Raw genomic sequence first — 24,201 nt, forward strand, 5'->3', positions numbered from 1 at the left:
ACGAGGTGCCCCCTCATCCTTCTAAACTTCAGCGAGTACAGACCCAGTGCCGTCAAATGTTCATCCTACGCTGTATAACTCCATGCTGTATAACTCTATGAACCAGAGCACCCACAGGAAACCCAGGCATTCACAGGGAGAATGTTCTAACTCCATACAGACAGCATTCGACCTTCAATAAACCAAGGTCTCTGGTGCTGTGAGGCAATGGCTTTACCAGTTGCACTCCATGCCCCATAACTTTATGAATAACTGCCCAATATTTAATAACTTAAATATCTTATGAAAGATCATGTCTCCATACACATTGTTTACAAACCTTACTTTCAGCCGTTATGTCGTTGATGCATCACTGTATCATTTATAGGTTAGCATTTGTTATAAAAACAGCCATATTACGTTATAGCCAGTACCTAATTTGGTAAAATACTTGAGCAAGAAGTTGATTTTTCTACTGCCAATAGGCCAATATAAGTTTTCAAGTTAGTATTTATGAATGTAAAATGGAAGATTAATATATGCAGATATGAAAAATATTATACACTGCGTCCAATCACTCTCCAATCATACTTCATCTTAAAGCTACATTGGTCTTGGACTTCCAGTTTGTTCGGTTACATGAGTTCAAATAACTTTTAAAAGGATTGAACGGTTTAACTAAAATTAGAAAGCTTTAAGAAAAAACAGGTGCATATTCCAAACAAATCTTTCTCAGAGGGACAGCAAACATGCATCGATTTAAATAGATTCCATGAGCACAGTATTGACTGAAAGCTGAAATGCAGGAACTTCTTGCTGTTGGAAACGTTGCTCAACGCAAATAAAAATCATATTGGATGACGATCATAAACTGAAGCATCAATCTGCTTCATGCAGTATGCACCTTGCAGAAAATGCCTTTTGAGGCAAGTAGCAGGAGGGAGAAAAATGATGAAAGAAGCCTTTGAAATAACTGCAGCTTTTTCTCCCTACCCACCATTGTCGTGAAACCACTGTCTCTTTCAGCAATGCCATCACTCATGTCCGCCAAGTTGGTCATGCTGCCGCCATGACTGGTTAACGAGCCATTCAGTGCGTTACTGTATTGGTCAATGCTTTTACTAACTTCCTGCTGCGAGTCTTGCAATTGGGTAAGTTTGTTTCTTGCCTGGAGTTAAGAAAGCAGAAGTTTATCGTTATGCGATTTTATCGTTATAAAATCACTTTATTGACTTTGTACAAGTTATTCATCATAAATAAACAAACAAAAAAACAGTAGGACAAAACCCCAGAACACTGTTACTTGAGAACAATAGTAAGTGCCAGGCAGTGTGAACTGATCTATTCCATTTATTCCATACAATCAGTAATTGTACTGCTGCGTCCATGCAATTCAATCACACAGTGCTGTCGCCACGTGATAACAGGAACAAAATACTTTTGAAATAGATATGCAGGATATGCATGGAACTCCATATAAAAGGTTCTGAATTTATGATAATATAATGTCATTTAACGTTGCATAAACAAGTTATGGCATGATATGTAATGCAACTATTCTGCCTCCCAGTGGTCAGTTTGCATTACAGCATTTGAAGACATGATCAAATGCCCACCTGGATGAATCTGCGCAAACACTTCAAAGTTAAAGTCAAACACAAAATATTAAAGGGTTGCAGGGAGCAGGGGTGGGAAAAGGAGCACAGGGGAGTGGGAGCGGAGGAAGCAGGAACGGGGTCCTGCAGGAGTGGAAGTAAGAACAGGTTGGAGGGAGTGGGTTAGAGACTAGGGTTAGAAGGAACCCCAGGGAGAGATAGGGAGTGCAGGGATGGGAAGAATGAGTACATAGGGGCAGAGTGAGAGGGAATCAAGAGAATCAAGAGTGTTTAATTGTCAACAATGGAACAATAAAATTCTTACATGCTGCAGCTTAACAGGCCTGTAAATGCAATAACACACAGGTAATATGCAATAATCAAAATGGCAATAAATTAATAATTCTAATACTAGTTAACCATAATAGTGCAAAAACCAAACTCCACAGTGGAAGCAAAGACATAGTCCATAGAATATCACAATTGTTGAGGTTAGTGCTATGTGGCGTTCAAGAGCCTGATGGTTGCTGGTACAAAGGTGTTCTTGAACCTCGTGGACATGGTTTTTAGGCTCCAGTACCTCTTTTCCTGTTGGTAGTAGGGAAATGAGAGCAAGGGTGTGGGTCTTTGATGATATTGGCTTTCTTTTTGAGGCACCACCCTTAAAGATTCCTTCGATGGTGGGAAGGTCAGAACCTGTGATGGACCGGGCAGTGTCGACTGCTCTCAGTAATCTCCTATGTTCCTGAACCAGGCCACGATGCAACCGGTCAGTATGTTCTCAACTGTCCACCTTTTTCAGATCAGAGTTCAGGAACGATGACATACCGAATATCTTCAATCTCGTTGGAAGTAGAGGCATTGATGAGTTTTCTTTGCGATTGCATTGATGTGCTGGGCCAAGGACATATCTTCAGAAATATTTACTTGAAGCCGTGGATTCTCTCCACGAGTACCCACTTGATGAAGGCAGGTTTTCCCTCCTGAAGTCAACAATCAGCTCCATGATTTGGCTAATGTTGAGAGCTTGATTAATGTTCTGGCACTGGGAGATGGTGTCCGAAGGGACAAGGAGAAAGCGTGTGGGGGTGCAATTGTTGAGGAGAAGGAGCGCGGGGAGATGCCAGAGGGGATAAAAAAATATTTTAGACAGGATAGTAAGGACGGGAGGGTGATTAAAATATCAATTAATACGGGTAAGATGATGGGGGGGGGGGGGGCAAAACCAAGACCAAGGAAAGATATTTTTGGTGAATGATGTACATGACAGATAATGGTGATATTCTCAAAGGAAAAGTGTTTTGGCTTCAATCCTATTGAACAATGCCATGATTGAATTTGCTTCCAATCATGCCAATGCACAATCATCATTTGACCTGCATAAAAACCCTGAACATTGTTATAAAAAACACCACAACCGAAGGATGAAAACATGAGTTATTTCAAATATATGTCTCTTAATTTGTGGATTTTTAACCCTTTGTCCTCTCTTTAAAAAGTTATTGACACACAGAGAGTAAAAGAGAGGCTGAGGTACAGAAAACAGCAATGGATAACAAGAATTCTCACCTGATTAATTTCATCCTGTGTAGACTTCAGTGATTTAATAATTGTTTCAAGTTGAACCTTGCCAGCTTCGATGCTCTGTTCTAATTGCGACTCTTCTTGCTGCAGTTTATTCAGTTCTGTTTTGGCTTTACTCAGCTCCTCTTCTTGGGATTGCACATCCGATTCCTGATTCGCAATTTGCATCTTCAGCGATGAAATCTATCCCACAGAAATTCAGGATAATTAGTCACACAAGGACACCAATAAGACGAACACTGCCGGTTACTGAAAAAAAATACAGTGCGCAACATTCAAACAGAATTCCAAAACAATGCATCTGTGGCTTCGTCACATCACGTGTTAATTCAAATGTCTTCAAAGATTACAGTGCACTGCTTGTTGCACGATGAATCTGTCATTATGTCTCATGTGGAGCTTATACAACAATGTTACGCCCACACATTCTAAAAGTACCTTGAGTTCAATAACCACTATGGTGGAATTACTCAATTAAAATGAAAGCATTTAGCTCAGCCTCACAAAAAAGATGCTAGTAAAGGACTCATGGATACCAGAAAAATTAATCAATGCTTTCAATTATTGACAAGGTACATAAATGTACCTAGTAATTCAAACAATATAGCATAGTACACTGGACAAAGATGTATAGCAATCAAATAAGCAAAATTTGGTTTTATTACATAATAGCATTAAATGTTTTGTTGTTGACTCACTTTTTGTAATTTATCTGGAGAAATGAGAAATTCCAAATGCGCCACTGAATTTGCTTTTATTTCAAATTCAGTGGGGCATTTGGAATCCCTCATTTCTTCAGATAAACTACAAAAAGTGAGTCAGGGTCAAATCATTTAATTGATCTCTTTCAAACACTGTTCCATCTTTTCCTGCTTCGAGCTGTGGCCTCCTGTACATTGGCAAGACCAAGCGTAGACTCAGCGACCATTTCGTCAAACACTTGCGCTCAGTTACCATGCCCAACTGGATCTACCATTGCTAACCATTCCTCTTCCCATTCCCATACTGATCTTCTGTCCTGGATCTCCTCCATTGCCCTAGTGAGGCCATGCACAAACTGGAGGAACAGCACCATATATTCTGCTTGGGGAGCTTAAAACCCAAAAGGTATGAACATTGAATTCTCCAAATTTAGGTAACTGCAAACCATCCTTTCCTCCCCCATCTTCCCGACCCCCTCTCTCTCCCTTGTGCCCCACCTGGATTCTCACCTATTCCTTCCCTACCACATACCAGTTTCACAATTCGCAACTCTTCAATCCATTTGTCTCACACCTGCTTTTCATCACTGGCCTTTCTCCCACCCCACCCACCCATCACCCCCAACATGTATCGACCTATTATCTGCCAGGCATCGCCCCTCCTCTCTTCCGGATTCCACCATCCCCCTCACGTCCCCTGCCTCATAATCAGTCCGAAGAAGGGTCCCGACCCGAAACATCACCTATTCATGTTTTCCAGAGATGCTGCCAGAAGCGCTGAGTTACTCCAGACCTTTGTGTCTTTTTTTGGTAAACCAGCATCTGCATTTCCTTGTTTCTAACTATACTTCCCATTGCTTGTAAACAACATTCTTATATGTAGCGCCCACAATAACATTTAAAACTGTTCAGAAATCTGATTTTAAAATGCTCCAAATATGAGTGTTGAACAATTCTCTGTTTATTGCCAGAAATGAGACACAATAAACAAATGAATGCAACAGCTGTGGCATTGTACATTGTAAGGTAAATAAAGAAGACTACTAGGAACTAGGACAGTCTGATATAAATATGAAGCAATAAAAAGATATTACTGAGAGGATAGGAAGCAGGGCAATAGCATAGTAGAACAGTTGAAGAGTGGAGATCCTGTTTGAATGAATAATACAGTATAGGCTGATATGCAACAACAACAGGGAATTAAAAGCAGTCCAATAAGAGAAGAATGCCCCTGGTTTGCCAGTTGCAGTGGGGATTAAAATCGAAGAATGAGTAACAGAGGTACAATGTAGGAGTTGAGAGATTAGTCAAGAGATTTTACAAAGACAAAAATCAGATATGTCCCTGTGTTTCCTTGCCTTTTTATGACATTTTTCAAGCAGGATTTCATCAAATCGTAAGGCTAATTTATACCAGAAAGATGACATTAATGTTGCAATTAAATAACTCTATACACGACAAATTCTGATTATGCTTATGATTTTCAAGATTTATCACCCAATTAGATGGTTTTCTGATGCCCCAAGTTTTTGCAGCACAACGTGAGTAGCAGTGTCCATTTGGTCATGTGTGAAATAAAGGCAGAGTAACCGTTTTATATTTACTGTTTCTTTTTTATTGCTTATATTTTGTGTTTGTGTGAAATACTGAATAGAACTTAAAATCATGAAATAAAAATCTGGTTTGCTCACCTATTTTATCGATGTCTCATTCTGCAGTTCCTCCCGTTGTCTAACGTTGTCAATGCTATAACTTTTTTTTGACTCGTCGCGATTTTTAAAAATGCAAACAACGCAATTATAATGACCCTGGCGTGAACTACGGCTTCGTGGTGGGTTACATGCCGACATTTTCTAAGGGAGCTTAGAAATCAGTTTAAAAAAATTCTCTTTTTTTCCCTTCAAATTTTGAAAGTATTAAATTTTGGACAAATCTTGACCGATTTTGATCACAAATTAGCTCAAAAGGATCATAGGTAGACCCATTTTTAATGCTGTGGTATTTCATTATAATTTAATAACTTTCAAATTTGGCCTCCCATGTACCCTTATTTACGGAAACAGCCATATGCATATGTGTATTCACGTGCACTGTTGTTAAATGTTATATTGCCATGGGTCAGGACAATAGTGACTGTTTAGTAAACAGATTTAATTGGAACAGATTTATCTGCAATCACTTTAAGAGCAAGTGGCATTTTGGAATAAGTATTTTGTCATATTTTCTCAAAGTGGATTGTTACCTCATAAAAGTGATGCTAGTTCAAGCAGTTAGAAATGCTGTATTAGCATATGACTTGGTGGAAGTAAATCAACTGAATACCTGAGCCTGCTCCACCATTTAACAAGGTCAGAGCTAATTGTGCTGTAAGCACACCTCTGTCATTCAGTCTTCCATTGACAAGCTTGCTTAACCTTTTCTGAGCAACAAAAATAACTATTTTAAAACTATAATGGATCATTGTAGTGCACCAATCCTAAAAAAAGTTCTGGGTTCTCAGCTTGAACTTACTGTAAAATTGCAAAGGTTAAAGAAACTGAACCAAAATGAAATAAATGTGTGGGTGTACAACAAGCAACTACATCACTAATTGATTGTGCAGATATTCAATGTCCAAAAGTGGATATAGTTGTAGTTGAAGAGGTGAAGCATATACAAGCTGTCATGTGCATGTCCTCCCCAGGTTACTGCAGAGTTCTGTTGCTGAGAACTGTTCGTAACCTAAACAGTTTGCAATTGGAAATCTGGCCACAAACTGAGTTTCCACATGGCAGAATATGCCTACAGCCCCGCAGCAGCTCCATCCTGGCAGTCTCCGAAACACTAGTTTATACATGTTGGGTGTTTGCGAGGACCTGTATAAAATTTGATCTTCTCAGACTGGCTCATGGCTGTGAGGGATAAAAGAATGTCACCTTTCATCTCACTCTAAAGGGGCTGTCCCGCTTGGGCGACCTAAGCTACGAGTTTAGAAGAGTTTGCCCTGGACTCAAACTCGCAGCATGGTCGACACGAGGTCCTAGGAGGTCGTATGAGGTGGCTGGAGCTCTCCTTCATGCTCGAGGGAGGTTCCCGCCTATTCGCGGCCTCAGCAAGGTTGCAGAAAATTTTTCAGGATAATGAAAAATTTTCCACGAGTAAAACTTGGTTGGCATGGGTCTTTTTCACTCATAGTGCAGTGGAGTGGGGTTACTTACAGGCACTCGAGGGCAGCCTTAGACCATCTCCTTCGCTGACCGGCCATTTTGATTGGCTCATTGGAGTTTCACGACCTAGGAAGACCTACCGGTAGGTAAAATACGCGCTAAATTTATTAAACTTCTTAAAAGTGTCTCCACTCCTTCTCCCCCCTTCTCTCCCCTCCTGTCTCCCTTCTCTCGCCCTTCTCTCTCCTTATCACCCCCACCCCCCGCGCTCTATAAAGGACTTGCGGTACTCTGTGGCAGCCGTTTACCTGCCTCTTCATTGCGCAGACAGCGCTCCTCCGCTTTCCCTGGCCCTCACCTTTGCGATGTGTGTGTGTGTGTGTGTGTGTGTGTGTGTGTGTGTGTGTGTGTGTGTGTGTGTGTGATGTGTGTGTGTGATGTGTGTGTGTGTGTGTGTGTGTGTGTGTGTGTGTGTGTGTGTGTGTGTGTGTGTGTGTGTGTGTGTGTGTGTGTGTGTGTGTGTGTGTGTGTGTGTGTGTGTGTGTGTGTGTGTGTGTGTGTGTGTGTGTGTGTGTGTGTGTGTGTGTGTGTGTGTGTGTGTGTGTGTGTGTGTGTGTGTGTGTGTGTGTGTGTGTGGCAGATGCAGCTCGCGGTTCGGTTGATCCAGCTCGCGGTTTCAACGCGGCCGGTCGATCCAGCTCAAGGCTTTCCAGGAGAGTGCCCTCGAGCTTGGAGGTCGAAGGCACTCTTCTGGACTCGAGGATTAGGTTGCCCAAGTGGGAAAGGCCCTTAAAAGTGCTTGGCACAAAAAAAACTAATGGCTCAATTTGAAAATATTTCATTCCACAGCCCTGTATGCTTTAACTTAATAAAAATAAAATTTCCAATAGGAAAAATGGATGAGTCAGGATCCTGCACATACTCCGGATCAGTCGATATATCTGCCAGTTTAACCAGAAACTTTGATTTCATTCCACCATCTTGCAATAGTTAATATAAAGAGAACATGCAATACTACAGGGAGAATTCTTCAAACAAGCAGAAATATGTGCACATATTTTTTGGAATTGTGTAAAAATATTGTAACACTCTCAAGGTTTATCTGGGAACACAGCCACAGCACTGCACATTAATGGCTGACATTTGCAAATGGACAGAAAAACATTTGTGTGAAGGGAGTGGTCCACCTCGTGGGGAAAGGAAAACTGGCTGCTGGGCAATTGCTGATCAGCATTGATGGTGGCCATGTACAAAGCAATGACCTAGACCACCCTATCCCCTCCTCCCAGCTCACACAAGCTGCCTATTAAGCCAGAAGCCACGTGGGAACAATGTTTTGAAACTAAATTACAAACTCACTGATTTATTGGAACAGTATTCCTGGCATGCTTGGTGATTACAGCCGAACAGAGTTGGAAGGAAGGATCTAAAATCAAGTTGTTTTCTTCAGCGTGTATAGTAATTCTATATAACTGAACAGCTGGCTGGATGAATTGCTTTGCTTCAACTGCCTCAAGGGAATCAGACAATAATACAAACCACACAACTGGACCTTGAGTGGCTTAGAAAGTCATTGAAACCAGATGCATTATTTAATTCCAATAACTCCCAAATCACTTTTTCTTTCCAATCCTATTTTCTCTTCCCCAGATTTAAAATCCTTTGACCCGTGCTGGGGTATAATTCCACCATGACTACCCCTTCAAGGTGTTTTTTCTTGTTAAATGAACCTGGGCAACAAAGCCAATGGACTATTGAAGCAAGGGCACTGACCCGGTGGGTTTACAACTGAACCTAACTACATCTTACAACTGTGCAGATATATACATGCACAGATGTTGAGCAGGCCCTGGAATGTGATTGTAACAGGAGTACCAGCTGACTTTGTCCCAACTAAGCCCAAGGATCCTACAGGGCAGTAAATTCCATTCCAACTGAGATCAGCAAACTCAGCACATACTGTGCAGATCAATTGAGGCATCAGGTTTGGTACACCGTGTATGTGTGTGGGAGAAACATGTTTTGGTCTCTTCCTTCGGGGGATGCGACTTTTGTTTCTGTCGTATTCCCCGTCCCCGTCTCCATCGAGGCCTAATGGCGGAGCTGGCGGCCTCGGAGCTGTGGCGGCGGCAGCGGCAGCAGAGACCCGACACGGTCTCGGAGCTGTGTCGGCGGCAGCAGCGGCAGCGGAGACCCGACTCGGCTCCGGAGCTGTGACGGCGGCAGCGGCAGCGGCGGCGGAGACCCGACTCGGCCCCGGAGCTGTGGCGGCAGCAGCAGCAGCGGCGGCAGCGGAGACCCGACTCGGCCCCGGAGCTGTGACGGCGGCAGCGGCAGCGGCGGCGGCAGCGGAGACCCGACTCGGCCCCGGAGCTGTGGCGGCAGCAGCAGCAGCAGCGGAGACCCGACTCGGCCCCGGAGCTGTGACGGCGGCAGCGGCAGCGGCGGCGGCAGCGGATACCCGACTCGGCCCCGGAGCTGTGGCGGCGGCAGCGGCAGCGGAGACCCGACTCGGTCCCGGAGCTGTGGTGGCGGCAGCAGCGGCAGCGGAGACCCGACTCGGCCTCAGAGCTGTGGCGGCGGAAACGGCAGTGGAGACCCGACTCGGCCCCGAAGCGTGGCGGAGACCCGACTCAGCCTCAGAGCTGTGGCGGCGGCAGCGGCAATGGAGACCCGACTCGGCCCCGGAACCGTGGCGGCGGCAGCGGAGACCCGACTCGGCCTCGGAGCTGTGGCGGCGGCAGCGACCACCCGCGGAGTTTGAACCGGCCCGTTCGCGGAGCACGGTTGAGCCGCGGGATTTACCATCACCCGGTGGGGTCACAACATCTGGAGCCTGGATCGCCTCGGCGCAGAGGGAGAACAAAGAGGGAAGAGACAGAGACTTTAAGATTTTGCCTTCCACCACAGTGAGGAGGTATTTGGTGAACTCACTGTGGTGGATGTTAAATTTGTGTTGATTGTGTGTTTTTGTCATTTTTTATTATATGTAAGACTGCAGGGAAACGAAATTTCGTTCAGACCGAAAGGTCTGAATGACAATAAACAAATCTAATCTAATCTAATCTAGACTCATTGGCAGAAATCTATCAATAATTATAAAGATACAGATCATTGATGTTTACTGCAGCCGCAATAGACGACTCAAATTCAATTTCTCAATTTTACATCCTTTTCTGTTGAAATATGGATGTTTGCACTATGAACATTTGACAGTCAAAATAAACTGATGTAAATCCTCACACCACTCTATTTTGTCGACATTATAGCCTCTGAACAATCCTCTCATATTATGCTTCATGTATTTAGATAGAATTTAGATAGAATTTATTACCACACAACCAGGGTCGGTGGAATTTGGGTTATCAGCAGCGGTACAATAATAAAGAACACACAACCACAATAAAAATGTAACATAAACATCCACCACAGCATTCATCACTGTGGTGGAAGGCACAAAATTTGGCCAGTCCTCCTCCATTTCCCCCCCGTGGACAGGACCAGAGTCCAGAGTCAGTCCAGGATCGGCTCTTCCTCACCGGAGACCGCGGCTTTAAGTTGTTGTAGGCCGCAGGCCGGCGGTCGAGATTTAAAGTCGCCGCCGCAGCCAGAAGCACCGTAGACTGCAGGGCCGGCGGTCGAAGCTCCCCTCCAGGGGTGATGGTAAGTCCATGCCGGGCCCGCGGTAGAAGTTGGCCGCGGGCCGGCGGTGGTGGCTTCTTCTTCCCCCCCCGGGTCCCCCACGAGGGATTCCTCCATGGTTGTAGACGCCGCACCAGCTGGAACTCTGCAGACCGCGACTTCAGGCTTCAGGCTGCCCCGGGCCAGCGAAACGGAGCACTCCCCTCCAGCGAGGGCTCACCCGCTCCACGCCGAGAGTCCACGCTGCGCCCGCCGCTGAAGCCCCGAGCGCGTCTCCGTGGAAAGGCCGCGCCGATCCTTGTTGTTAGGCCACGGGGGAGGCGACCTGGAAAAAGTCGCCTCTCCATGGAGGAGGCGACCGAAGAGGTTTCCCCCTCACCCCCCACACCACCCCCCACACAAAACACACAAAGGAACATTAAACACATACTTTAAAACATACTAAAAAAAAAATTTAAAGTTGAAAAAACTGACGCGCTGCTGACATGGCTGCTGCCAGAGCAGCGCCCCCTCAAGTAAGCACAGGACAAATCTCTTAAAAACAAGGAAACTGATTCAAATGAAAAAAATGTTGCGCCTACATCATTGAAAGCAATAAACTACCCTTGGACAAAACTGTCTTGTACTACACTCAAAAGTAAAAGTCCAGTGTTGGAATTGAAATTAGAAGAAAAAAAAATCACAGATATCCAACAATACTCTTGGATAGTTTAGGACCATGCTGTCACGTTGTTGAACATTGCAAATATACCGCATTGTACAAACACCTAATTTGCCAAGTTGAAGAACATTACTACTAAAAATCTCCCTCATTTCAATTGCATACAATCTCGAGCTCCCATATATTCCCTGTTCTTACTGTCTGGTTCTCCTCCTGACACTTCTGCCGGATGTCATTGAGCATGTCCTCAAGCTTGGCCTTCTGCTGGTCCATCTCATCCAGTCTGTCTTGGGCAGCCTGTTTTTGAGACTCCAGCTCCTGTAGGTTGTTGTTTTCTCTGTCCAAGTCATTTTGAAGTTCCTGCCAACAAAAAGAACAACCTCCAGTAACATAACCATCCTGACAACAATAATACTCAGCTCCAGACTCTAATGAAGACAGCTTTAATAACACGTCATGTTATCATACAACCTAATTGAGTGCAGAAATTGGGGTGTTCTGTTACAGTTGTACAAGATGTTGGTGAGGTGGCATTTGGAGTGGTGTTTACAGTTTTGATCACCCTATAGGAAGGATGTAATTGAGCTGAAAGGAGTGCAGATATGAACAGTGTATTACAAACGTACTGGACTATTCCAGGAGACAACCTCAATAAATTTGTTATTTGTTAATCCCATTCAGAACAATAAGTCTCATGTCCTAACTGTTGTGGGTTTAAGGTATGTAAAATAAGATCAGAGTGAAATTTATATTCCATATAACAACAAACATCTAGATAGTCCATTGAAATGATTCGCAAGATTTAACACATTTTACACTGATTAGCTTAAAGCCAAAATCTAATAGCAAATATGATACTCAGTCCTTCTGCACTCAGACAACCTCTTCCGTTCTTACGATCTTTCCACTGGAACAGTATCCTAATAAAGCATTTAAAAACAGTTCCAACTTCAGCTGAACTCCAATTATAAAGGAAGTTTAAGACTGACAGTACAGGTGGTCCGTTTGTTATTCATGCTTTTAAAGATTAAGGCACAGGGGAAATTCCCTTTGTGTTTCTCCCGTAAAAAACATAAGATCTGTTACATCCACTTAAAAAAATTCAAAACTGCAACCCTGGGAAACAAGACCTCAGGGAAAGATTCATGGCACATGGACCATAGATAAGCATGATTTGCATTCAGCAAAGTAGATAAATTAATTTAATTTACATCTTTAACTTTGTTTATTACTCAATGAGACGGATTCAAACACAAATCCAAAATGGAAAAAAAAGTTGCGATTCCACTATCCACAACATTGAAGTAGTCTTGAAAATATTTTTTACTTTCTTGGAAAGGAACAGCTATGTGATGTGATAGAAGCACAGAAAAGAATTTAGAGATGCCGGATGTGAAATATTAGTTGTGTTTCGCTTCCCATAGACACTGTCTGACCTGCTGAGTGTTTTTAACACTTGGTTTTTAACTGCAGATTTTTGGCATCTTTTTATTATTTTTTCAATGTTACCGTAGTGCTGACTGAAAGGTAAATGTTGCCAATATAAGAAAGTGGAAAAAAAAAATCAAATCTAATATTTTGAGAGGTGTAGGTTCAACATACTTTTATCATTTTGGAATTTGTGCTTAAGTCAATGCCCTTGAGTAATAAAAATAAATTAAAGAAATAAACTATCTACTTCAGTAAGTGGAAATTGTGTTAGCCGACAAACGTTTGCCATGAATCTTTCCATTTCACTGAGCACTGTGTTTTCTTCAATACTATGAACTAATTTGCATTTGTCTGATGACAGAAACAAAATCCCAGTTTAACATCTCATTCTGAAAGATACTACCCCTAAAAATATAGCTGTCCAGTACGGAAATACTGACCAACATCAGGTGGTCAAGCTATGAGAATAGGACTCAAATCCATGGACTTCTGATTCCAGGCAAGCCAACATGGACGTTACAAATAATGATTTACTAGTAAAAATTAATAGAAAGAGGATGATGGTAGAATGTCCTTGTCCTCGGTGACAACGTGATGCAAAGTGTAAGGCTGCACCATTTACAATCTTCTTCATGCAGAAGTTTCAGGTCAACACCTCCCCGAGGTCTCAGCTATCAAAGCCATCAGTTTTCAGCAAATTCAATTCCCCTCACATGAGTAAATGCAGTAAAAGCACCAAAATTGATGGAATCAGACAGCAATGTGTGCGCTCGAACAAGACATGCCTTTGGATAAGCTATTTCAACTCAATTAGAATTTTAGCATCTATACCACAATCTGGAAATTGCCCACCTATGCTCTGTCTTCAAGCAGACAAATCCAATCCACTAAATACCACCCAATTAGTTTATGATCGGCAGAGTGATGGAAACCGTCTTTGACGTGCTATCAAATGTAACTAGTGCAACAATAACATATTCAGTTTAGGTTTTCCCTACAAACAGCATCTCAAAACCTGTGACCTCTACTAAATGGAAATATGCAGATTGCTGACATAAGGGAATAGTATCACCTGTAAGCTATACACCATACGGACCAAGAATAAATAATCGATAAACAAATACTGTGTAACTTGAAGAAGCCAAGACCCTGCCAATATGCTTCACTGTCAATTTTGAACAAATGATCACTCTAATTGATATTTCCAATCCTCTTGCTTCTTGCTCTACATTGCATTTGGAAGGCGGCACCCAGTGGTTCTCTCGATTCACAGTTAATAGTCAGAGAGCTCCACAGGTACCCTTGATGTCTTTCCTGGTTTGAAGAAGTCATTGCCATAGTTCCACAAGGCCATGGAACAATATTTTTTAAGTTCACGACAATAATATGAACACACTAAAGATTCATTTTTTATTAAGATTCATAAACGCAACATACATACCTGCACCTCATTAGTTTTCTGCCTGATGGCCTCTTCTTTTTCTCGGATATCCTGTTCTAGTACATACTTCTCCCTGTAACAAACAACAGTGTTTGTGTAGCTATAAACTTTTTTTTTAATGCCAGGAAGGAATACACAGCAGAGCAACAGGGTTCAAAAATTAAGCTGCAGTCAAGAAAGATTTATAAAAGGGAAATTGAGGCTTTAACTAGCAGGGTGGATAAGAGGAAAAGTGGTTGCGGTATAATTGGATTCCCAAAAGGAATCTGTTATAGTGCAGGAGTAGATCATGCACTTCAGCTTTGTTCCAAGACTCAATCCCTCCACGATTCTGGGTGAGGTGGTCTTTGCAACTCCATGTTCTTGCCTGGTCCCCAAAAACTTCTGAAGTCCTGACTTAAATATACTTAATGGCAGCCACCACAGCTTCATCGAGTACAGAATTTCAAAGATTCCGAATCCTCTAAGTAAAGAGAGTCCTCAATTCAACCTTAAGTAGGTGACAAACTGAGACTGTGTTATATACATAAAATAACAAATAATGGTTTATTAACACCGAGTTTAAGTTCTGATTACTATCAACCAACAAACTTACAATGGTTTTCTTAATTAAATATAATATATTTTTATCTCTGACATCACAATTTGCTGGACCTTTTGTTTAGAAGCCTGTACCCAGTCCTGGAAACTTAATATCAGTCTTTTATTTTATCCCACCCCAGCACATCTTCATGGATTTGAATATATTAATTAAATAATTATTAATTATTAATTAACCAAATTAATTATTTGGCTGAACTTATGTCCTTAATGGCTTATCCCTTTGATATTGTGACCCTTGGTTCTACAAACGTCAGTCCACAAATACCCATGCTTTATACGTTTCAATTCTTTCAAACTCAAGATTGTATCAATCTAATCTGTTTAACGCCTCTTCAAAGAATTAACCCCTTCTCAAGGCAATCTATCTGGTAAATCTAATCAATCTGGTCAAAGTGTGTATCATGTTCAATAAAAACAAAATGTTACAGATATTCAACAGATCAACCCTCTGTGAAGAAACAAACAGATTTAATTAGGAAAGTCCAACATGCGTTGGTTCTGTTTGTCTCGCCAGAGATGCTGATACAATATCCCCAGCATTTTATGTTTTTATTTCAGATTTTCTTCATTTGCAGTTTATTGCTTTTTAATTACTTTATGTTAGATTTGTTTTGGACTTTTTGGCAGGTGGACTGCCAAACCACAAAGAAACTACCTTTTCCTTTTAAAGTTCCCAGTTTAAGTTATTTTTCCCCACTGGAAAAAAATCTGAACTTCAATTTAACTGATTATGTTCAACACGATCACCTCATCGGCCTTGTTTCTACCAATTTACAAGTATTTAATCCAGCAAAATTGTGAATAGGTTATCAGAAGAATTAGAGACAACCAAATATGCCTAATAAAACCAAATACCACTGGAGCAGCAATCTCCAGTGACTGGCAGTCTAGTGACTTAGCAGGATCTCTACAATCCAAGCCTGTAGTTCTATTAATAAAATAAACTAGACTAAGTGGGACCCATTGGGTCCCTATCCCTCTATCCCCCACTCCTCACCACCCCCACTATCCCTCCTGACCTCTCTCACTGCCCTCCTGTCCATCTATTCCCCACTCCCTACCTCCCCCACTCCTCTCCCTCTGCCCCCCCTCCTCCCCCAGCACTCCCTCCCTACTCCTCTTCACCCTCCCTCTTCTTTCCCATCTCCTCCTCCCCTCCCACAATCACCTCTCTCTCTCCTCACTGCAGGCCACATCTTCCAGCAGCTGCGGCTGTGCCCTCCGGCAACTGTGACCATCCCCTCCGGCCGCTGCTGACTGACTGAGGCGCTGGGCAACGCCAGGCCTCAGTCCCTTTCTCGTTGGAATATTCTCCTCGCTGCGGGCCGCGTCCTCCAGCGGCTGCAGCTGAGCCATGCAATGCCGGGCGAGGCGGGTGCCGCCGGTGACTGTCAGCGGATGCGGCCAATCATTGCGGCGATGGTGCAGGAAGGGGCGTCGCTGTCCCGGCTGTGGCGGTGACTGACAGGAGAGGAGACGAATCTGCGCATGCGCGGTCTTTAAGGTTTTTAAATCTTAGTAACTTTTAAAATATACAATTTCTCAGAACAAAACTTGTTGCACTTGCAGCACAGGAGAATGGCCAGTAAGGTGGCACAAAAATCGTAGCGCTTTTTAAACTTAAAAATCATGAAAAACTTGTGAAATATAACATCAAATCTAAAGGAAATAGGAACAACGATGGGACAAAGGTGAGTAAGGTGGTGCAAAAATTGTAGCGCTACCATGTATTGTTTTGGCGTAGATGCAAGTGCAATCACACACACACACACACAAACACAAGAAGATTTTTAATAGTATACTAGACCAATGGCAGACCCGTTGGGTCTGCTCCCCCAACGCAGCCGTTCCCTACCTGTAGCCCCCACGGGAGACGTGGTCCTCGAAGTCGGGTCCGTTTCCCCAACGTGCGATTGCGGGGGGGGGGGGGGGGGGGCGGCATCACACACACCAAGCACCCCCACACACAGAGTTTTAAAAGTATAATCCCCCAACGCAGCCGTTCCCTACCCGTAGCCCCCACGGGAGACGTGGTCGTCGAAGTAAAGCCGTCCCCGAAAGGCCGTTTTTAAATGGCGTCTCTTGAGGTTGAGATGCGGGCGCCAGCAGCCTTTATGGTCGCTGGCCAGCAGGAGGCGACAACATGAGTGAGTGGGGGGGGGGGGGAGAAGGATTTGATTAAAAACGTGTACTTAAAGACGACGAAATGTAATGAGGAGCGGATACTTAGAAAGAAAAGCGAAATCTCTAGCGAAATGGAAATGATGTCGGAGATTGAGCGTCTGGATTCGGCGTGGCAATGAATCAAAGGAAGAAATGCAGCCAGCAGATTCCGATTGGACATCTGCGAGCATCGGCCATTCCGATTGGACATATGCGAGCATCGGCCATTCCGATTGGACATCTGCGAGTATTGGGAACGAATCAAAATCAGGGTATGGGGTTAAGAACATGTCCAGGAGGCAGACCAAGTTGGGAACAGGAATTTAGGTAGGTGTTCACCAAAATACAGAAACATTGGCCAGGAAAATGATTCGAGCCGGAAGGGCAGAATATGGTAGGTGTGCAGCTGGAGTTGGAGGTGTGTGGCCAGAGCTGTCATTCAGGTGTGGCTGGGTAGCACCTTTGTACACAACCATCCACATGTGGGCTTTAGCATTCATGCAGTATAGCCTAGTCTTTTAGTCGAGCTTGCCTCTAGATCAAGACTTTGTTCTGTTAAGCCTGTATGGCAGCTGGAGTGTAACAGTTCCCCTACATTAAAATAAATCATGCACAGGTAACTTCATGCCATGGTATGAAGTTCAGGACATGCAATATCTGAACTCTCATGAACAATCACAACAGCAACACACTTGAATGCTGCTTTACTGTTTTGACTCAGAAACCCAGACACATTGACAGCAACGTCACTGCATAGATTCAGACACAATGGCTAGAGATGACCAGTTTAAAGAAGAAATTGGTAGCTATATTCAGATTCTGAAGGTTCCGACCAGAAACGTTACCCATCCTTTTTTCTCCAGAGATGCAGCCTGACCCGCTGAGTTACTCCAGCACTTTGTGTCTATCTATATCTTCTCTCCAATCACAAACTGTAAAAGAAAGGAGTGGAACTAGTTCAGGACGCCACCTTGGTCTGCACGGATGAGTTGGATCGAAGGGCCTGTTTATGTGCTGTATAATTCTATGACCAGTCTGCCCCTACTGCACCATGCTACTTCCAACAAGATTCATGATGAAACCCTCGAAAATACAGACAACTCACAAGGAAATGAACTATTTCCTTCAAAGTACAAATATAGTCTTTGATGGAACAGGTATCTGAAGATCAATTCCTCAGTCCTGATTTAAAACCTAAGGACCACTGTGTGGCAGAGAACCATGCCCTCTTAATTATTGCAGTAGACAGCACAAGGCACAAGAAAAATAGCACAAATACTGTGACCATAAAATTCTCCATAATTTACAGGAACGGTAAGTGAACCAATGTCATTGTGCTTTCTCAGGCCAACACTTCGCACATTAAGGACTAGGTGTACTCACTCGGTCAGATAAATTGGGCAAGCAATGCCATTCACATGCCTGATCTGGGCTCTCGCTTAACCTTTTTTCCCTGTTGCCAGCCGGGCAACCTTGACAGCTTTTTAGGTTGCCAAATGAGAGTTTAGGTGGTCATTTAAGACAGTTTGCATGAAGCGTGTGATAATGTGCTTGGATGAAGTGCGTAGTTACCAGTTGGAATTATGCTCAATGAAGCATTCACATATTATGTTCAAGAAGGAACTGCAGATGCTGGAAAATCGAAGGTGGACAAAAGTGCTGGAGAAACTCAGCAGGTGCAGCAGCATCTATGGAGCAAAGGAAATAGGCAACGTTTCAGGCCGAAACCCATCAGTCTGAAGAAGGGTTTCGGCCCGAAACGTTGCCCATTTCCTTCGTTCCATAGATGCTGCCGCATCCGCTGAGTTTCTCCACAATTTTTGTCTACATTCACATATTATTTCTGCTTCAAATAAAGTCACAAGCTAAACATATTCACCAATCAAGACATTATATATACCGCAATGACTTGCAGCAAAATTATAATACAATATCTCAACTCTTTTTACATATTGCAATTGATGCAAGCATGTTTTCTGTGAAGGACCGAAAATTACCATGACATGGCCATAGCATGGGTCGTTATTGCTATTGGCACAGAAACACTCTGGCTTCCCACATAATTTATCCACAACAAAATATACAGGTTACAAGAAAATTTCTAAAGGCATTTTATGATAATAGCTGTTAAAACCGACTACCCATCTGACAGGTTAAACATTACACTAACTGACAAGAGATGGCCAAAGGACATAACTGCAGCAAATGTTCTTTTGGTAATATGTTTAAAGGTGTCAAAACAAATAATAACATTGGGAATTAAAACACATCTGATTGCATTCCGTTATCAAACATAGTCAATGTTCGCTCTGAAAACCATGAAGCACAATAGGGTCAGGGGGTGTGTGAATCAGTGTGGGGTGGATAGATGGCGGGGGGGGGGGGGGGTTTGAGAAGGCAATCTGTGCGGAATGGATGGATTGAGGCAGGTGAATTAGTACGTGTTGGTTGGAGTATGTAAAATTGTGAGGGGAGATGTCAGTGGTGTTGAATGAGGGGATCAGTACGGGAAGGATGGGGGGGGGGTCAGTACAGGATGAATGGGGGTAGACAAAAATGCTGGAGAAATTCAGCGGGTGAGGCAGCATCTATGGAGCTAAGGAAATATACAACGTTTCAGGTCGAGACCCTTCTTCAAACTGTTCCTCCCATTCTTCTTGAATGGGGGGGATCAGTACAGGATGGATTGGGGGGGGGGGGTCAGCACAGGATGAATGGGTGGATCAGTACTGGATGAATTGGGGGGGGCGTCAGGACTGTGGATCAGGGGGTCTGTGCAGGATGAATGGGAAATCACTACAGGATGAATGAGGGGATCAGTATAGGATGAATGGGGGATCAGTACAGGATGAATGAGGGGATCAGTACAGGGTACATGAGGGGATCAGTACAGGATGCATGAGGGGATCAGTACAGGATGAATGGGGGATTAACACAGTGTTGTACTTCCGGTGGCGCTGGTGCCAGCTGCCTCCACCTACAGCCCGGTATCTTTTTGTTTTTTTGTTTATTTAGTTATGTAAAAGTGTGTTTTTTTGTGTTTTGATGTGGGGGAAGAGGGTACAGTGCGGGGGATACCGTCCTTCAGCCGCTTCCTGGTGAAGACGCAACTTTTATTCGAGTCGCGTCCTCGCCCCCCCCCACCACCACCAGCGGCCTACCTACTGGATTGGCGTGGACTTTCCTGCGACCAGAGCTCCAGCAGCGGCGGGACAGCGCTGTAACATCGCGAGGCTGGCGATGCCTTACCAGGGGTCGCCGTCTGGAGCCCGGAGTGCTGGACCTGCTGCACCGACATCATGGAGCTGCGGTTTGCGGAGCTCCCAACGCGGGCGGCGCTGATGGACAGCGCGGGGTCTTGCGACTCTGCCCAGCTCGGCCTGCGGACTCGGGAGCTGCGGACTCCGGCTGCGGGAGGCGGCTGATCAGGAGGTCCGGGCTGCCGAGGAGGAGGATGTTCACCGTCGGGGTTCGGCGTCGGCGTTCTACCAGCCCGGCGTGAGGGCCTGAACATCGGGCCACCCGGGGCGGCGACTGCGGGTGCTAGGAAGGCCTCGACCACGAGTGAACATCTGGGAAGAACGGAGGGGAGGCTGGCTGGACTATGGTGCCTTCCTCACCTTGGTGCCACTGTGTTATGTTGTGTCGTGGACTTTCAGTGTTTGTGCTTTTTTTTAAATTCTATTTTATTTTTAATATGTTTTATTATTTATTATTATTTATTTATTTTTATTTTTATGATACTGCCTGTAAGGGAAATTCATTTCGTTGTCTCTAACTGAGACAATGACAATAAATTTGAATACAATACAATACAATACAAATGGATGGGGGGGGATTGGTGCAGGGTAAATGGAGGATGGGTCAGTACGGGATGAATGGGTAGATCAGTGCAGTATGAATGGAGGGAGAAGTGCAGGATGGATGGGAAGGGGGGGTCAGTACAGGATGAATTGGGGGACCAGTGTAGGATGCACGGGGCGGGGCGGGGGGGGGGGGTGTGGCAGGAGAATCAATGCGAGGTGGGTAGGGTGATGAATAAATTGGGGGGGGGGGGGGGGGGGGAGTTGGGGAGGGGAGGACATGGGATGTCAGTGAGGACTAAATAGAGGAGGAGGGAATGGGGATCAGTGCGGGATGGAGAGGAAGTGTCCCAGGAAAAGAGGGGATGGAGGGAGAGGGAGAGAGGGGGGAGGGGGGAGGGGGGAGGGGGGAGGGGGAGGGGGAGGGGGAGGGGGAGGGGGAGGGGGAGGGGGAGGGGGAGGGGGAGGGGGAGGGGGAGGGGGATGGGGAGGGGGAGGGGGAGGGGGAGGGGGAGAGTGTGCAGAGGAGGTGGGGAGGAAAGAAGGTCAGTGCTCCTGGGACAACATCGCCCCGCTGCCTTGACCGACCCTGTCCAACGCCAAAGTGCTGCCGCCTCCACGTCACCGCCTCCCCTCCTCCGCCAGCCGACAGGAAGGTGCTTCAGACGGCGGAAGGAGGCCTCCGCCTCCCCCTCCCTCTCCTCCCTCCTCCCGGCCTCGGCATGCGGGAGGGGTTGTGAAAGCACCGTTGGCAGATTTGCGGCCGCTATCAAAGATCTTATATAGCTCCGCTATAAGATCTTTGGCCGCTATCGCCCTGATAACCGCCACTGCTTGCAAATCCGCCAACGGAGCTTTCACAACCGCTCCCGCACGCCGAGGCCGGAAGGAGGGAGAGAGGGAGGTTCCTTCCGCCGGGCGGGGTGCGGGAGGAGGAGGCGATGTAGCCGCTATCGTGGCCGCTGTTCGGAGCCCGTCATTCGCTTCTACCCTTCGCCACCACGCACCTAGTGTCTTTGCCCCACAATCAAAGATACTAGACGAATACCGCCGCCGACACGAAACGTCACGTTCCTTTTCTCCAGAGATGCTGCCTGACCCGCGGAGTTACTCCAGTTTTTTGTGTCTATCGGTATAAACCAGTATTTGATTGCCAAGCCGGGCAAAATGAGTCGGCATTTAGGTTGCCCGTTGCACTTTGAGTGGTCAATGGCACCCGGGCAACCTCTAATTTCGAGCCCTGCTGATACTATGCTTCTGTAACAGACACTTTTCTGAACGCCCTCATGGGGAAGAGATTACCAGATGGGCATGAAAAGTTCATGGCCACTTAAAGTGATGTAGTGGCACTGAGAATGGTTTCAGTTTTAAATCCAAGCATAGGAAGCACAGAGGGGGACCTCACCACCTCACAAATTATCCACCTGTCTGCCCAATTAGACAATTTCTGACCTATCTGCAATTACCACTTGATTTAGCTTCATTAGCCACTCCAGATCCTCAGGGTCTGCCCAAAAAGGAACACCATCTATCCACTTGCCCCTTGCAACTATGTCTGAAACTTTGGGGCAAGTAGCTATTGGTGGCTCACATGTGTGTTTCGCTCTTTTGATCTCCTTACCTATGGAAGAAAATACTTGTCTTAACAGGTCTGGAGCAAAGGTTTATTGGATTGATTCTTGGACTAATAGTTTTGTATAATTTAAGATTTAAGAGACTAGATTTTCATGACTGGATGTTTTAAAAATTGGGAGGTAATATTTGTGCCACACAAGTATCAAACAAGAGCCTAATCACCTTTCCTTTGCTCTGTAAAATATATATATACAATTTCTAATCCATTTTTTAAAGTTAAACCTTGGAAAAAAATTAAAATCACAGTACAAAAACTCAAATAATATTTTACAAGTCCGAGGCCTTTCTGGTTTAAAGCTCAGTACTTTCATCCGTTCACAAGGAGATCTACAAGTTTGAATCTGAAGAAGGGTCCTGACCTGAAACATCAACTATCCCTTTTCTCCAGAGATGCTGCATGATCCGCTGAGTTACTCCAGCACTTTGTGTCTATCTTTGGTATATACCAGCATTTGAAGTTCTTTGTTTCTACAAGTTTGCCATTTACCTGCACTTCTATCACTACACTCTAAAATGCGAATAATTAGCAGGTTCATGTTAACATTTGAAACCAGTCTGAGAAAAAAACCATATTTGTTTTCAAATTGTAAACAAGGCAAATCACTGTGGGTCATGTGGCTCGCACCGCACTCGAATACAAGAGCAGCTCTGTCGTGGTTTCTGTGGCTCTTGAGCTTACGAAACATGCTTACAAGTAAACCAACACGGACTGTGTATAACTATCAATCGCTTGAATATAGTCACTGTGGTAAGTTTGTTTTTAAGTTAAGAGTACTTCTTCATCTAAACTAATTACCACGCTGGCTGCAGTCCCACTGGTCAGGGTCATGTGGAACATTTAGTGCTTGCCAGCAGTAGTTTTGAATAAGGGTTTAGAGCCAGCTCTTTCTCACTCTGCTGCAGGTAATGGTGCCGTCAGCCTCCCCCCAATGAATCCTACAAAAATGCCTGGTTTGAGGAAGGCTAGATTAGGAAGAAATGAAGCCGCTCTAGAACTGTGGCCTTACTATTCACTCAAACCAACTTTATGTTGCAAATTGTGCAGTTTCAGAATTGAATCAATTTCACATGTAGCAAGCTGGACCACAACTTGGAAAATCACAAAAATTAGACATCACAAAATACAGAGGTATAAAAGAGTGTTTTCTCTTCCCATGGTTTCACTCTCACATTCCGTATGAGAAATCTAGGACCGCATTTATATTCGAAAATCAGTTCACTAACTAACTCTAATACTTAATGAAATAATTTCCCTTGCTGTTTTACATATGCACCTGGCCAGAATCAACTATGTTCTCTTCATGAGATATTTCACTCAAATGTATGGAACTGCATCAGATTCCAGCCTGATCAACTTGATCATAGAACAGCATAGGAATAGACCCTTTGGCTCATCATGTCTGTGTCAATTTTGATGTCAATTTAAACTAATCCCATCTGCCAGCACATGGTCTGTATCCCTCCCTCCCCAGCCTGTTCATGTGCTTACCTAAATGCCTCTTAAAGTTGCTATTTTACTTCGGAGTCAAGTGAGTGACCATGTGAAGAACCCCGCCACGACGCATGCGTGTCATATCGCTTTCACGCTTGCGAAACGTCAGGCGGGGGGGGCGTTCCCCCGCAGCGGTAAGTTTGAAACCGCGACCTGCAGGTAAGAAATTTACTCTGCGGTAGTTTTTGTCCCCGCGCTGTTTTTACACAGGGGGGGAAGCTGGACAAAATAGTGTCCACAAGTGCTGCGAGTGAAGCTGGCTGGGGAGGACCGCGATGTTGCGGGAGCCAGCAGCAGCTGAAGACACAAGCCCCGTAAGGGATCA

General features: G+C 44.5%; 1 protein-coding gene across 8 annotated transcripts in view; it reads right to left on the minus strand.

Moving 5' to 3' along the window:
• The window catches only part of eps15l1 (epidermal growth factor receptor pathway substrate 15 like 1), a 249,606-nt gene that overhangs the window by 127,859 nt on the left and 97,546 nt on the right, over window positions 1–24,201 (minus strand). For all 8 annotated transcript variants that reach the window (XM_033046723.1, XM_033046721.1, XM_033046722.1 and 5 more), the window contains 4 exons: window positions 14,181–14,253; window positions 11,507–11,668; window positions 3,144–3,341; window positions 977–1,147 (listed from right to left, as the gene is read on the minus strand). In XM_033046723.1, coding sequence (XP_032902614.1) covers window positions 977–1,147; window positions 3,144–3,341; window positions 11,507–11,668; window positions 14,181–14,253 — 604 coding nt within the window. The remainder of the gene's footprint in view (window positions 1–976; window positions 1,148–3,143; window positions 3,342–11,506; window positions 11,669–14,180; window positions 14,254–24,201) is intronic.

Source organism: Amblyraja radiata, chromosome 29 (assembly GCF_010909765.2).
Source record: "Amblyraja radiata isolate CabotCenter1 chromosome 29, sAmbRad1.1.pri, whole genome shotgun sequence".
NCBI classification, from domain to species: Eukaryota; Metazoa; Chordata; class Chondrichthyes; order Rajiformes; family Rajidae; genus Amblyraja; species Amblyraja radiata.